Below are 16,739 nucleotides of genomic sequence, written 5' to 3' on the forward strand. Positions count from 1 at the left end.
CACTGCATAACACAAGTGCACTTGAGCTTCAGGGCATGAACTGATGGCTCGGTATTCTCCTTCAGGAGAATCATTTATATCATTGTCTGATAGAGAGCACAAATCATGGTTCAATCAATTATAACTAATTTGTACCAAGTCCAGTAAGAAAGCAGCCCCGGCCCACTAACACACTGCCACCACCATATCTGACTGTTGGTGTGAGTTTTATGCCAAATGATGCAAACGTCCCAAAAAGCTCATTTTTGGTTCTGCTCAATTTGTGTCTCATCAGTCCACAGAGTATCCCAGATGTTTTTTCCCCTCAAAGATGTGATTGAGTTCTTTTCAGTCAGCAGTGTTTTTCTCCTTAGAACCCTCCCATGGATGCCATTTTTGCTCAGATTCTTTCTTATTATTGAATCATGACCCTAACTAAGGCAAGTGAGGCATGTAGTTCTTTGGATGTTGTTCTGAGTTCTTTTTTGACCTCCTGGATAAGTCATCAGCGTGGAGTTGGAGTAATTTTGGTAGGGCGACGACTCCTGGGAAGGTCACCATGTTTGAATTGTTTTCGCTTTTTGGATTAAAGCTCTGACTGTGGTTCACAGGACTTAGAAATGGCTCAACAAAGCCTTAGAGATGTCTTTCCCTTTCCTCACTGATAGATATCAGTGGCATGCTCTTCAGCTGTTTCTTTAGATTATGACATGATGTGTTGCTTTTTGACATTTTTAGCCTATTTCACTTTGTCAGACAGGTTCTGTTTAAATAGAAATCGGGCCTGGCTGAGGCTAGTGAAACTGAATTCAGGTTTCAAAAAAATAGTGGTTAATAGCAGTTAATTTATGACTTAAACAGGAAGTTAATTACTTTACCACCTAGGATCAGTTTGGTTTGGATAGGTTTTTTTTCCTTAATAAATGAAATCATAATTTAAAAACTGGATTTTGTATTTACTCAGGCTATGTTTGTCTAGAATTAAAAATGTATTTGATGATCTGAAACATTTAAATGTGACAAAAGGCTGCAACTACTTTTTCACACTGTTTCAACTGCTATATTTAAACAACAACATATACATACAGTGGCACAGTGCCACAGTGGTTTGCCTCACAGCAACAAGAGTTCAATTCCACTCTCAGGCCGGGGCTTCCTCCCACAGTCCAAAGACATCCAGTTAGTGGGGATAAGTTTATTGGAAACTCCAAATTGCCCATAGGTGTGAATGCGAGTGCGAATGATTGTCTGTGTGTTAGCGCTGGATAAGCGGCAGAGAATGGATGAGCCTGTTCTGAGAGGTACTGTAGCTGTAAAGATGAGATCCAACCTGTAGATACTATAAGGATAAAAGGTAGAATTTGGTGAGTAAATCTAATCAGCACCAAACTGCCTAGTACAGTATTATCACAAAACGACTTTAGGCCTACTTCAATTTGTTCTGCAAAACATTTCACAAAAACATAATTCAGCAGCACAGCATGCATAGATTCAATATCTGACTTAAAAACTTTAAAACAAATTCGAACAATGGTAATGGTAAGCAGTCCTAACTTTTGAAAATAACCTCTCATCTTCCTCTCCTGTGCGCAACACTAAGAGTGGGAAACTCAACATTCGCTAGCAGGCACGCTGTGCAACAAACTGCACCGACACAGTTTGTGTGTTTGGTCATGTTTGTCAAGCAGTTTCAAAAGTTCCAGTGGAAAGGACTTGGCACCTAAAAAAAAATGCATTTATGCTTGCTTCTCTTCAGTAGCTCTTATCTGGATGCTGAGTATCATAGCATGACTGAAACATTTTTTTACATCTGCACCATAAACGCATCACTGGGAAGAGAAGGCCAAATGAATGCACTGAAGATGTAAGCAGCCCGTGGGCTAACAATATTTTCTTATTACTGTGCAAGTGTTTCCATACTGCCGCGGGAAGCAACAAGAGTCTGCAGCACAAGTAAGAATGGATTCATTTGACAGTCATTCGCATTATTAACCTGTCTACAAGATTCTATTGCTCACTAATCGAAGGGGCCAGAATGCCATTCTGGATCATTTCAGCCCAGTTTAACACTTGTTTATAATTGCAATGGGATTAAAAAGTCCCAAACACACTTATGTCTCAAGCATGTCTAATACTCAGTACCCCAGTACTGCTAAACACAAACTAGCTGGAAAGCTGTCTTAAGTGAAGGGTAAAGTGACCTTAAACAGCTTGTTTCAGACCATTGATGAGTCGAATGACAATTAGATAAATAAGCTACTAATGCTGTCCAAGTAGAAGCGTGTAGTTGTAAATGAGCATTTAGTACACATCAGCTGTTTGCTGCAGTTAGATAACTTGGTCATTTGAGATTAATAGCAAGAATCTCCACTCAAACCACTGAATAACGCCAATGATTTTAATTGTGTTCCACTTTAAACCAATGTGTGAGAGTTAAATATTAGAACTTTCTGTGTGGCTCTTATGCTGCTGATAAAAAGGCTGTAAACTATTAAACCCAGAGTGTCCGGTTTGTACGTAAATGTGCACATAACATTTACAAATACAGTTAAAAGATTATCTAATTATTGGGGATGTTTTCAACTGATTTAGGCTGGGTATACGAATGTCTTCTAATCACAGACAAAGAATACCAATCCCAGCTTTCTGCAGTGCTTAGATTGGTGGCACATCAAAGAAAAAGTTATGAACTGAGTGTAGAGCAAAATGTTGACAGAGGAATTTCTGAGTAGTGCAAAAAGATTCAAAGGGCTTAGAGCCTCTGTCAGCTCTGTCACAGTATCTGACTGCGGAAACCCCTCCGCACATATTCTGTGGAAGTCCTTCGACGCTCTGGAGCTTTGTTTGAAAGCTGCTGAGTTTTCCCACCTGGGACTGGAAAACCAGAGACTGTATTAGTGAATTGAATGAACGAATGTGTGTATTAGAGAGAGAGGAGAAGGTGGCGTGTACAAGTAAAGCAAAACAAGAGCACGCACAAGCAAGGTAATAAAACTGGACTGATGCTGCGTAGATGCAGCCAGATCTCCCGTTTGATTGGTAGTAATGAGAGAATGCTCTTCTTAACCGCCGGTGTCTGCGGTGCACATCAGTCAGCACATAAAAGCGACAGCACACAGGAAGAGGCCATGTTTCATTCATTGTCTGATATTCTAATGTCTGCTTGGGCAACTCTCTGAACTCAGCACGTCTCATTAAAAAGAAATAAATAAAGGCATCTATCAGCTGGCAGTTTAATACTGTGGAAAATCTGTTAGACAAAAGCTGTGTGGAAGTGACCACGCGGGAGTGTGGAAACAGCATTTAAAAACAGCAGTAGTGGATCTGCGCTTGTTTTGCCTCAAAGGGAGAACCCAGATGGGTAGAGCTGAAGCAGAGGGAAAAAACATGTTGAATATTCATAGCTACCTCTTTTCCCACATCACCTGAAAGCAACATGATTATCAAGCAGGAAAGATGCGTTTGGCTCGCATTAATCATCAAAGAAAATGATGGTGCATATGTCATACATTTCCTTTGCACTTTTAATTTCCAGTCCTGTTCAGTCAGAGCTGGAAAGCACTAACTCAGCTAATAGTGCACCTGCTGGAGGGTCGCCAAAAAGCAGGAGGCTCTTTTTTTTAATGTAAAAGGCTTTATTATTCAGACCAGAAAGTAAATGAGCAAAGCATAGCAGTTACTGTTCAGAAAATAAAACACTGATTGGATTAAGTCAGACTACAGGTGTCACTCGCCTCTGTCAGTGCGCCCCAGGGCAGCTGTGGCTACAATGTAGCTTGCCATCACCAGTGTGTGAATGTGTGTGTGAATGGGTGAATGACTGAATGTAGTGTAAAGCGCTTTGGGGTCCTTAGGGACTGAGTAAAGCACTATACAAATGCAGGCCATTTACCGTTTACAGGTGTTCACGGCGCCAAAAACTTGAAGGTTATCAGAAACGAACACGTGTAACAGCAGCATGTAGTCAAGTCAAAAGTTCTCCAACTAAACTAAACAACCGACTCTACAAAGGAAGATTCTAACCTACATGTTTCAGGGTTCAACTCGCTTGCTTTTCAGTTGCTCTGCGTGGCGTTTTTCTGTCACCATTTTGGTGTTTTGAAACCAAAAACTCTGATGTTATAATGACAATAACCGAGGCAATTCAATATTAATAGAAACCATTTTCCTAAAATGTAACTGCAGGTCACTCTGGTGACCCGTGTGCCCCATCTCTTGCCTAATGACAGCTGGGAAAGGTTTCAAGCGGTTGAGGAATTGGTTGGATGGTTTGATGGATGGAGGTCATAATAACAGCTTGCATTAATGACTCATTCAGTTGGATTCCAGGGAAGGCAATTAGAGGCAATTTTTAAAAAAACAAAACAGATAAATTGTAGAGTTATTTGAGCCAATCCTAGACCCTGGCAGTAAATCCTAAAACAGATTTACAATGAAACAAAGAGCCCTTTTGAAATGTTTAAATGTTGCATTTACAAAGCAGCACACAGTTATAAATGATCAATGATTGTCAAGCTAATTTAATATTTGTAAATGATGCAAAATATAGTTTAAAAGCAAACATTTTCCCTCAAACGCATTCTCGCCCGGTGATGACATGTAGGCCAACGTGATCAGAGCTGACGCTTTAGACTGACCTTACCCCAGAATGCTGAAGTCCTGAAGTCCCAGATTTTTACTCATAACATGGCGTATGGATTTTCTTCACCATCAGTTACAGTGAAATATGCTGTGTTAGGCAAAAGACACCTGCTGCAGACACATTATCTACATGCACAGCACCGATGATGAGGCTGATGATGATTACTGATTTGAGTGCATGAATCCTTTCAAGTAAGCACACAATATTTAGTCATATAGCACTTCACAGACAAGAGTCAAAGAGTGCTTTACAGTTTGCAGTGTTTTAAAGGTTGGAGTCACTAAACATGTCTGGTATCATTACCATCTTGAGGGTTGTTTTTGGCAGTTTTCCCTTTGCGAATATCCTTCAAAAATACTTCGCATATCTCACGGCTCTTTATTTTTGCCCATTTATATACTATAATCGAACCCACAGAGGCTGATGCTCCAGAATACTTAACAAGCCAAATTTATTGCTTTTTAATTAGCACAACAGTTTTCAGTTGTGCAGTTATGATCAATTTGGTCTTTCACACGATCAAATAGCATTAGGGAACCCAATGTGTCACTGAAAAAAAGGAGTGATGGGTGTTTCTAGGCCTACACAGATTAAACCATTCAGTCATTAAACCATTAATGATTTTATGATGATTGATTACATCTGTCTGTTTTCTTAGCCACTTACTCAATCCAGGGTTGTTGGGGGTGGCTGGAGCGTGTCCCAGCTGTCCCTGGGCAAGACACAGGGTATGTCCCAGTCAGGTTGCAGGTTGGTCACAGGGCCAACACAGACACAAAGAAATCATTCATGCTCACATTTACACCTACAGCTGATGTAGAATCAGCAGTTACATGGATGTCTTTGGATTGTGGGAGGAAGCACGCGGAGAAAACCCATGCAAGTGCAGGGAGAGCATGGACGCTCCACACAGAAAGGCCCGGCCAGCTGGCAGATTCAAACCCTTGCTGTGAGGCAACAGTGTGAACAACTGTTCCACTGTGTCATAGTCATTATTTTCCATTCACAACAATTTTGGTCAATTTAATTTTAAATTAGAGAAAAAAATATGCTTTTCTTTCAAAAATGAGGACATCTGAGAATGATCCCAAGCTTTCCAGCAGTAGTTTATGTTAACACAGATCTTCAAAACTCTACAAAGGATATTTGTTCAGCTTTATTTATATCTCAGATTTTAGTGGGACGATAAGGTTGAAAACTTAATACATCTTCAAATTGTCTCTAAGGTTGTGGATTTTAGCTGTATGGTTATGGATCTGAAAACTACTAAAACAAGAAAAGCAGAATTAACAAATTAAATTGCAAGAGTCATCTTTAAATAAAATTGTAAAATCCAGCATTTTTATTAAGTCTGAGATAGAAGCAGAGATTGTACATAAAAAAAATCCACCATAATTTCACTGAGTAGGAAGTGAAGCCCTGCGGCGAAGCCTCCAGCAGAATTTATAGTACCACATTAGTCTATGTAGTTTTTGGCTCCCAGAGTGATGCCTGTGTGCAGAGCTTAACCTGCCATTGATAATGCTCTGCGTTGGTAGAATGCTAACTGGTTGAAGAAGTGCTTGAACAGGAAAGGGAGTGACAGCGCACACCTTCATGAGGAAGAAGTGCAAAATGATAATAATAAGATAATAAGATCAACATATTACACTGGCTATAGTGAAGAGCTGTCATTATTATTAACACAGTTTCACGATAGAGAAAATCTGTTCTTTCGTGACTTTTATTCTGGCTGTGGCAAGAGCTAAATTGAAAGGCCAACAACAGAACAACAACAGTTTTTTTGCAGTTGCATTGAATGTTAGATAGAAAGCACTTAGGTATAGAAAAGAGTGCCTTTATGAATAACATGCTTTGAGTGCTCTAGTAGAGTAGAAAAGTAATGTAATGTGAGAACCAGTCCATTTACCAATCACCTAAGTCACCTACAGATAGCTATTAAAAGGAATGCAGATGTGCAACACTAACATAGGCTTCTGTTTTAGACCCAAAACTTGCACTCGTTTTCTTATCTACTGAAAATCAGAGCTCTGATTTGAATAGTTGATCAGCTGTAATTTAGATACGATTTAGATGTATTTTAGGCCTAAATGAAGGTCCGATGCTGATAATGAAAAATCGATAGAGTCAAAGACACTCCATACAGTTTCCTTTTTAATGCAAAATGTTATCTGCTCAGATCAAAACGTGGAGTGAATAATGAATAACATTAGTCATCGTTTCAGAGTACTTTTTGCAACTTTGTCAGTGAACATGATGTGTAAGTGCAAATATATACTTTGCTTGACTTTGACGTTTAACCACGTTATGGCTCTTTTTGCTTTGCTGCCATTCGCTTATGATTTCTGATCTCAGCCTAAAAATGGCTGCTTCAGTGATTAGGTGTCCATTTCATCTAGTGAAAGCTAGATTGTGTTATCTCTTAGCAAGCTTTAACCCCTGACAATGAATTAAAACTTGAAATGCGCTTGTACTCTGTGACATGGAAACTTTTGACATCTGAGTCTTGATTGTCTTCTCCTTCCTCCTCCACCTCCTCACTGAGCAGACTAATTAACTGCTCTCCCACTGCCTCGTCTTTCTCAGTGAAGCTTAAGAGCTTGATAGACAGTCAGAGAAAAGAGAATTCTTCAGTGTTCCACCACAAAAGGCTGTCAAAAGAGAGAAAAAGAGATGTACAAGTTTTGGCCATGTTCATCTTCTTCTTCACTTTAATTGCACCATCCTACAGAATCCAAAGTTTTCACAGACAGATCTATAAAAATCACTGAGTAGTATATCCCAAGAGGATTTAATGTGTCTATTCTGAGGTGGTATCCATCTATTTGGGGGAGCTTTTCAACAAGAAGGCTGGTTTTACTGGCCTTTAGAGAGCTATAGATGAATAGATGAATTTCCTAACGTGGAGCAATCTAGACTGTAACGGCAATAATCGGTTCTCTCTTGACCTTCTCATAAGATTTGCTCTTCCCTCTTTCTCAGCAAAGAGTAGGGAAAGAAGAAATTATTGCATTAATTTAAAAGGACAGTGAAATGATCACACTGAGGGTAGACACATTATCTGCAGAATATTTGTGTAATAATGTAGTCTTTTCCTTTTTTTCCTAGTGCCTCCATTTATTGGTATAACCCCTGCTAAGCTACAAAAGTGATCCATCTCATATTGGCTCTCAACAGGAACTGCCTGCTCACTAATTTTGTCTTATAAAACTTTCACCTACTGATTTCATTCGTTTTTCAAACACCCACTCCATAGCCACCTTAGCAACTTCAGCCCGGGGGCTCATTTCTAAAATGACAAGGATTTAAGAGCCTTCTCCATCGTTAATTTTTCATCCCTCTCACATTTCTTTCTGGCCAAAGAGAAAATCCACCAAACGCTTTTATAACTGTGAAACTGATCAACAAATTAATTTCATTTTAAGCACCCTCAAAGTCAGTGAATCTGTTCACAGGGTTAAAGTAGATTTGTACAAAGTTATCGTGTCCAGTTTGACTTCATGTTTAAAATTAACACTTGCAGCTTGAAAGAAGAAATGTTTAAAGACAGTTAGACCTGACAGTTTTTTATTTTTATTTTTATCTTTAAACAATAATGCTAAAGTACTGTCAGATTTGCAAACAAGCTAAAAAAAACAATCCAGTTAGCAAGCTAGGGGGACTTTTCAAAAAGCGATTCAATTGTAAAAAAGTTCAAAAAATGTAACACTGTACTTTATTGGCACCATCGAAATTTACTATGCACAACACTGGCTTTGCTCATAGGAGAAGAATTGTTTGAAGATAGAAAACAGGAGTTTATAATAGAAATGTGTCTCGAGTGTTAAAAAGAATTGTTATAATAGCAAACAAGCTAACAAAGCAGCTTGTTCTATTCACACTATATAAAAGATGAATTTAGCTTCCTGGTCTAAAAAGCGAAGCCAGTACAGAAATACAAAACTCCAGTCTCAAAGCTTCAGAACAGAACTTCACAAACCAGTGGGTGATGACATGTTTAATGTTTGTTAGCTGCCTTGCCAAAAGACAGTTAACAAGCTAGCTTGAAAGCATGGCCATGATTTTCTCTGTTTCTTTTTTTTTTTTGCAATGTCATTCTATTGTTATGAATTCCACAGTAGTTATAACTTTAGATGTAAGTAACACACCGATGGTAAAAGCTATTTATATGAAAATATAAAAACATACTACAAAGTAGTTTAGATGCTAGCTTACCAACAAAATGCAAGCAGGGAATACAATAGTCGTTACATTTTATGGAAGTCGTTCAGAAGTAATAAATGAGCGTGAGGTCCAGTGCAATCTCTGCTAAGCACAACTAGCATATCAGAAAATCTAATACGGTTCTGCCCAAATAGCAAAATCACATTAAATTAATTTTTTTTTTTCATCCAAATCATCATTATGGTCAAGATTGAAATCTCAATGCTAAATAAATATCAAATCAAAGTTAAAATATTGATGAAACCTGACAGTGTAATAGTAATGCCATAGGAAAAATATTGATTCAAAGTTGTCCTGTTATAATTAGCTACTGAAAAGACTTTGATCTATAGTTGACCAGATTATACTGACAGGAGGCGGATTTGTAGTTGACAGGAAAATTGTATTGAAATGTCATCAATTTATAGTCGAAAACTTGTTTGTTTAAGTTTATATCTTGATGTAAGGAAATCCCAAAAAGTTGATTCTGTTTATCTGGACGCAGCGTTTTCAGTAAAAGAAACTTTTAGTTACTTCTTCTTGGTCACAAATTACATAATTCCACTTAATGTAAGTCAGAATCCAAGAATTTCCACACTTTTGGAAGCAAAGCCGTGGAAACTGTATTCCATTTCCATTGCATTCATATTTTACTCACTTATCCCTGTCAAGGTTGTGAAGACATCACACCAAATAATTGTAATGCATGTGCAAGTCTTGCTTTTCACAGACGCTGGCAAGAGTTTATCTATTGAGAATGGTAGATATTATTGCTTTAAAATAGCTGGCAGTCGTCATTTCCAAACTAGTCATCCAGCCCACACAGATATTTCTTTTCTTTACATAAAGATATGTCTGATAAACTGATTACAGACCATGATTTTTTTCACCTATCTTTTATATTTCTTTCTCTGGCAGCAAATAGTTTAACATAACATGTTAATAAGCACTTACCAGGCCTGCTCAGATTGTGGATTGGGCCAGTCCAAGCGGCACATGCGGCCCACAGTACCATTATGCCTTGGGAAAGACTTGAGAGTACTAAACACCGGATAGGGCACCATGATTAACAATGACACCACCCAGGTAGCAGCGATGACGCGATAGGCGTGAGATCGGGTCTGCCATGCACGGGATTTCAGTGGGTTGCAGATGGCACTGTATCTTTCGATAGCAATGGCCACCAGGCTGAAGGTGGAGATGCTGACGGAGACTCCTGGAAGAGAAAATAAATGAGACTAAGAAAACATTTGCAAAGCCAGTCGACTCACTTCTTGTACACAAAGAGACACATTGTTGCAAAATTTACATTCTACATTCGTACTCCTCAATAGATAAATCATTTGATTATCCTTCAGTTTGGACTCTTCACAAGGTTCTCCAGGTGCCACCCTGAGATACTGAAAAATATCTGAACTGAACTATAAACATATAAAGTGAAAAAGAAGGCAGACATATTTGTTCATTCATTTGACTGAAAACATGCTTTGCTCCTGACTTTTAAGTGGCACACCTGGCAAAATCGCTCTACATCATGTTAAAATTGCATTTAACATTTTGTATTGTTATGCTTAATTGGATCCCCTGTGTCCACAAGAGGAAAACATGAGAAAGAGAATATTACCTGAATTATTTTTTATGACACAACCTATCCCCTTGGATTATCTCACAAACTGTGCCATCGCTATTACTCAGTATAACAAATATCAACCTGTTGACAAGAAACATGTCCACGTACAGATGGCACATTTTGGAAATAGAGCAGTACTAAGCACATACATTTAAGTCTAATATTTGCTCATCTTTTAGTTAACACTAACAAACAAATTGATCAAACTGTTTAAACATGTCAAAAGCAGCCGTGACTATTTACAGAGGAGAAAAGTATGTGAAAGAACACACCCTTGCAATACAAGAGCCTCCCAGTTCAAAGTCAAACAAATGTCAGGCTGCTCCATCAACAGTAGCAATGAATGTGGCCCACTTTTCTATGGACCAAAACCGACTGATGGCAGCAGTTCAGCCACAGATCCAACAGGATACTTTTCAATGCTGTAACTAAGTGCCATACATTGCCCAGATTAGGTTTAAATGTCTCTGCTATCTGGATATCAGTCAGACTAGAAAGCCAATTCAATTTGTGGGCTTTAAGCACACTTTTAGAAATGTGCATGCACTATGCACTTTAGACGTGAAGCATACAGAGCATAATTTATGTGATAACAGTGTTAACAGTGTTAACAGTGATGCCATCTTCACTGCCTAGAGAGTGACATCGCTACCCAGACTGCATTCCAGTGTAAGCAAGAATTGTAGCTTAGGAATGAAAGGACCTTTACACGTCTAACAGGTTTTTGGTATGAGTTTTAAATAGCTGGTGTTAAAATCCAGGTTATGGTCACATTTCGTTTTAGACACATGGGAAACAGGAAAAAAGGCTAAAGGATGTTACATTTCAAATGAAGTCTTGTAACGAGTGAGAATCAGCTAAACTCAAACTTTACCACAAAGCCTAACCCAGGTCTCCTCAAGGCACCTTATATTGTAAGGTAGACCCTATGACACAACAAAGAAAGGGAGGCGACCCCCATGTGGGGGTGGGAGGGAGGCCTCCCATATTCAACGTGCTGGGACCTGATGAGTTTGTTGTTGTTGTTGTTGTGTGTATGTGTGGCTGGCGGCTGAAAAGCTGCAACTGGGAATAAAAGTGTGTCAAAAGTGTGAACTATGTGGTCGGGTCCATCCTTACTGCCACAGACACAAACCAAGGCCAAGTTGAATTTGCATGTATTTATATCCATAATCAGCTGAGGGGGAATGAAGTAACTTGTTGTGTGTCTGTGCTCGAAGTGTGAGTCCAGATGAGACAAACAGCACACGCACATACCTGTGTGTCACAAGCAGGAATAAATTCCCTGCGCTGATCCTCTGTCGCTACGAGAGGCAGCAACCTCAATCCTCCATTTTTCTGTCACGCAGCGTATTAATCCCCATTCATTGTTCCTCCAGGACGGAAGAACATATCCTGCCTAAACCAGGGCTTTACGTTATCACTCACGGGAGGAAGTCATTCTGCATTCTCCTGTGAGCACGGTGCAACTCAATTTACAGAAACAATACTAAGCTTTTGAGTGGTGGTCAGAAACTGTTTCCCTTCATCCTTTGGTGCAGGCTTTTCCTGCAAACCTGTGATTAAAAAAAACAAAACTGTGTTCCTTTCTATTGTGATAAGCTTTTCTATCTTATCAAAGGTAAAAGATTAAGGATTTAAGTATATATTGAGTAGAAAATGCAAGGATTGAAACCCCCAGAGAAAAAAAAGGGGGAACAGCAAGGATAGTTGGTGTTGGATTTGATGTGGATCTGATGGGAGCAGGGAGGAGCTGTATCTTATTCCTGCGCCACCAGAACAAAGGAGCTGACTGGCAAAGATATTCAACAACAAAGAGAACATCAGCTGCACAAAAAGATGTCTGAATGCCTTTTCTGTTCCATGAGCTGTAGAAAAAAAGTATTTCAGCTCTTTGCAAGACGGGTAACTTTTTGATTGCTGCTTCACTTGCATGAAACCTGAAGGGATAACAAAGCTGCCCCTTGATAATCAGGCAATCATTAGTCCAACCAAATCAGTAAACCCAGTGCAGTAAAAATGTATTTTCCCCTTCCTGATTTCCTAGTTTCTTGGTATATTTGACAGATCATCAAACAAATTTTAACTCTAGACAAAGATATTCTGAGTAAATACAAAATGCATTTTTAAAATATTATTGTAGGGTCTTTACCTAACAGTATAAAGCACCTTGAGTTGACTGTTGCTGTGTGAAAAAGTACTTGCCTCCTAAACCTAATAGCTGGTTTTGCCGCCCTTTACCGCAAGAACTGCAACCAGGCGTTTCCAATATCAGTCCTTCACATCGCTGTGGAGGAATTTTGGCCCACTCTTCTTTGCAGAAGTCGAGCATTAAAGGCCCGTTGAAGGTCGTGGAGAAGCATAAGTCCGGTCTTTGACTTGGCCTTGGACAGAAACCTTCCAAACCATCCAACTTTTGTCTCATCAATCCATAGAACAATTTCCCGAAAGTTGTAGGGATCATTAAGGTTTTGTCTTTTTTCTTGTGTTCTTTTAAGTCAGCAGTGGTTTTCTCCTTAGAACCCTCCCATGGATGCCCAGTCTGCCCAGTTTCCTTCTTATTGTTGAATCATGAACACTGAGCTTATTCACAGTCAGAATCAGAATACTTTATTAATCCATTAAGAATCAGTTATTAAGAAATCAGGATGGGGGTAAATACCTTTAACAGAACTGGATATACTGACTTGGTTGGAGCGAGGTGCCAGAAGGAGCACCTCACCACGGGACAGAAGAGCTGAACTACTTCAGGGCAGAAGGTATAAGATAAAGGGGATATTTTGAATCAGCATACTGATTACATCTGGAGGGGCTCGCTCGGAATAACACCTCTGAGCGCAAATTGGATCACATCTTGGAGAAGCTCACTGCGGTCGTGAGTTCTCAGAATCGGCTCTTTGAGCACAAGAATGACAACATCACGGAGCGTAAGGTTGATAACATCATGGAGAAGCTCACGGCTCTCCAACGGGAGGTTGAGAGACCAGTGTCGGACTGTTAGAACAGCTTTGAAATTCACATGAGTTGTTCGCACTAAAGTAAAAAACACCATCACTTCATGCGGATACCCCTTCGACGCCAGCTGCGGTCTCAAGGCTGGAGCTGAACAACAACACCCTGATAACGACTGTGTTTAGACTGTTCTTCCCATTCTATGCAAGGCCACCTGGGTTGGCTGTAAGACTGTTTACTTAGCCTGGCAGGGCGAAGGACACTGTCTCAGCTGAACTCTGGACATATACACACACATGCACACAGACATATACACATGCAGATGTACACTCATCCCCCCTCCCCCCTCCAAACGCCTTCGACGCTTATTCCCTTCCGATGCTGACGGTGGATCAAGGAGACCAGCGCTTATGCTGCAGGCCCGGATGTACTGTCTACATCGGCTGTCTCTCACCCTTTACCCATCCCTGTTGCTTGTCATGTGTTTCTTTGGTGTATTAAGAGGTTTTTTTCATGTGCTATGTGCAGAGGTGGGTTTTTTTTCTGTTCTCAAACTGATCTCCCTATTGGAGCTCAGTCTAGGGGGAGTTATTTTTTTCTCCTTATCTTTCCTCATGTGGTGCATTTTCCATTGTTATACCTCTCTGACCTGTCTTCCCCATGTGATGTTTTTGTGTAATGTATGTATGATCAGAGGGTAAGATGGCGCCGCCATTGCGTGCAATAGGTCGGCAGCCTTAACATGAAATTTCCCCTTGTGGGACTAATAAAGGTATCTTATCTTATCATGCAAAGCTCCTCTAGCAAAATGTAATCTTCCTTTTAATACTTGAACTTGATTTTTTATGACCCTCGAAAACTAAATGAATAGTGAAATTATTATCATAAATATGCAATGATTATTTGAATACTTTGGCTTAGCACGAGTGGGGGCATTCAGACTATAAGGTACTCCTCTCCCGTGGGGTGTGCAAAAATACTGCAGTGTAAGAAATGTGCGTTGCTTTGCAAAAACTGCAGTACAGCTTGTTGATTCGGCCCATCGCTAATACTGTCAGACTCACATTATAACTGTAGAACATCTTCCTGCATCCTTAATTTTGTGTATGTCATGGTTTTTGTAACAAACTACACTTTTAGTTAGAAGTCCTCTGTTTTTCTCATTTTGTTTCTTTGATGGTTTTTCCCCTACTCTTTTATCTGTTTTATCTGTTGACTTTACTTGGTTCACCCTTTTAGTCTTGTTAGTTGTTGGTTAGTTCTTGTGGGGTTTTTTTTGTGTTTTTTTTTTTTTGCTTTTGCCTTCCTCTTTTGTTCTTTTTCCCACCCTCATCAGTGTTTGAGTGAGTTCACCTGTTTTTATTGCCTCTCTCTGTCTATGGTGTGTATTTAGTGTGTCTCAGTTTCCTCAGTCTTTGTCTGTTTCCTATTCCTTTTGTCTCCACTTTGTTTAATTCTGGCTTGCACCTTTTGGTTGCTCTACTTCTCTTTTAGATTTCTTCAAGTTTTCTGTTTTTCTAAGCACGTCTGTATAAGACCTTCTGTTTAAATACACAATCTTTGAAATTACTGGCAGCCTGTGGCTCTTTTGTCTGCTTTTGGGTCAGTCAGTGAGCTCATTCAACAGGGACAGGAGCATTACAAAAAGAGTTGCTAACAGGCAATTTTATCACAATTGTAATGGTGCCAGTTTACCAAAATATGTAGAAACTGCATATGCTGCACAATGTGCAAACATAATGTATGTTTACAGGGTACCCTGTATTGTGTCCATGGTTTTTTTTTTTTATTAATCAAGAAGAGCAGTATGACCTGTTACCAGAGTGCTAAATATGCCGTTACACTTTTTGTCAAAGAGACTCTGACTGTGCCAGCCTGTTTCCATGAAACAATCCTGACTGCCATCATTGTTGTCCACTGTCCACTGCATGTCTGTGCAGAAGGAGGTGGGTGGCACAGTCAGCACATGCGAATCTTAACACAGAGCACAAACACTGAAAGTCGTCTCACACTGTAAGTCTCTCACGCCCACATGTCTCTTTCAAGTGATAAGCACAGACACGGAGAGAGACCAAATCGCACACAGGGGTTTTCTTTTGTTATTGCTTGAAGTCGGCGAAGCTCAGCCACGGCACCAGCTTACACTGATGGCAGAGAAAGGGAACACGGAAAGGGAGGAATGTTGTTATATTCATTCTTTCACTGCAAGGCAAAGAAGAGGTATAATCAAATAAACAATGCGATGAGTAGATGGAGAAAAGCAAGTGTTATTTATATAGCACATTCAAAGGTGCATTAGAAAGCAAACAAACAGCAGGATTAAAAGAAAGGGCAGTAAAAATCATCTGAAGTCAAATGTATTAAGTTTGTATTATGTTGTGTGTGTGTGTGTGTGTGTGTGTGTGTGTGTGTGTGTGTGTGTGTGTGTGTGTGTGTGTGTGTGTGTGTGTGGATGTAAGTTATAAATGAACACATGGTTGGGAACCAAGCCAACAAACATGGAAGATGCAGGTTTTAGGAATGAATGACTGCAGCAGTGACACTTTCATATATAGCCTGTAAACTGCATGAGGACTTGGGCTTTCTGAGGACATATTAATGAAGATAAGTAGGTTTATAGTCATTACTGAGGCCTGTAGAGTCACAAATTCACATGAGTGATGTTTTTAAACCCTACACTTATAGTAACTGATGACCGTGAGGCTCTGTAGATCCATACTGACAGGAAATGCACTTTCAGGTGATGTACAGCACTGATCCTTCAGTGATTTAAACTGATGACACTGTTACACAGACAGCACAAGAAAATTCAGACCAGACTAATGTGCTCTTAGTCGGAAAGTTTGGCCCTAATTCTTCAACCCTTTCAACATTTCAGATAAAAAAATATCAGACCATCTGCTTTATTACAGCCACTAGAAATCAACACTGAGATGAGATCAGCACCATCAATGGACCGATTTATGAAACCTCTAAACAAAATTAAACTTAAAATTAAACTCCAACCAATACTGAAGGGGTTCTCCCACACAGGCTGCCCAGGTATAATGCTGGCCTCTGAGGTGTATTTTTCATTTAGCATTTTTCAGGTTTTTGACAGGACAAAGCTACCTACAATGGCCCCCTCTTTCTTATTTTTAAAGTTCAGTCCCTCCTAACCAGGTAGCACTGCTTATTTTGGTTTCGTAATAGCTGGCTTGTTAGCCAGGTTTTAGCTGTGCTCGGTATCATTCAGCCAGAGACCCTACTCCAAAGAGGATCTGTGCTGCGAGCAGTGTTGGGAAGGTTACTTTTAAAATGTATTCCATTACAGATTACAGAATACATGCCCCA

The 16,739-nt window shown here is 39.7% G+C and overlaps 1 protein-coding gene across 1 annotated transcript in view; it reads right to left on the minus strand.

Moving 5' to 3' along the window:
• Positions 1-16,739, minus strand: part of LOC134620519 (cholecystokinin receptor-like) — a 68,325-nt gene that overhangs the window by 6,225 nt on the left and 45,361 nt on the right. The window contains exon 3 of the mRNA XM_063466717.1: positions 9,779-10,040. Coding sequence (XP_063322787.1) covers positions 9,779-10,040 — 262 coding nt within the window. The remainder of the gene's footprint in view (positions 1-9,778; positions 10,041-16,739) is intronic.

This window comes from Pelmatolapia mariae, linkage group LG23, assembly GCF_036321145.2.
Source record: "Pelmatolapia mariae isolate MD_Pm_ZW linkage group LG23, Pm_UMD_F_2, whole genome shotgun sequence".
Classification (NCBI taxonomy): Eukaryota; Metazoa; Chordata; class Actinopteri; order Cichliformes; family Cichlidae; genus Pelmatolapia; species Pelmatolapia mariae.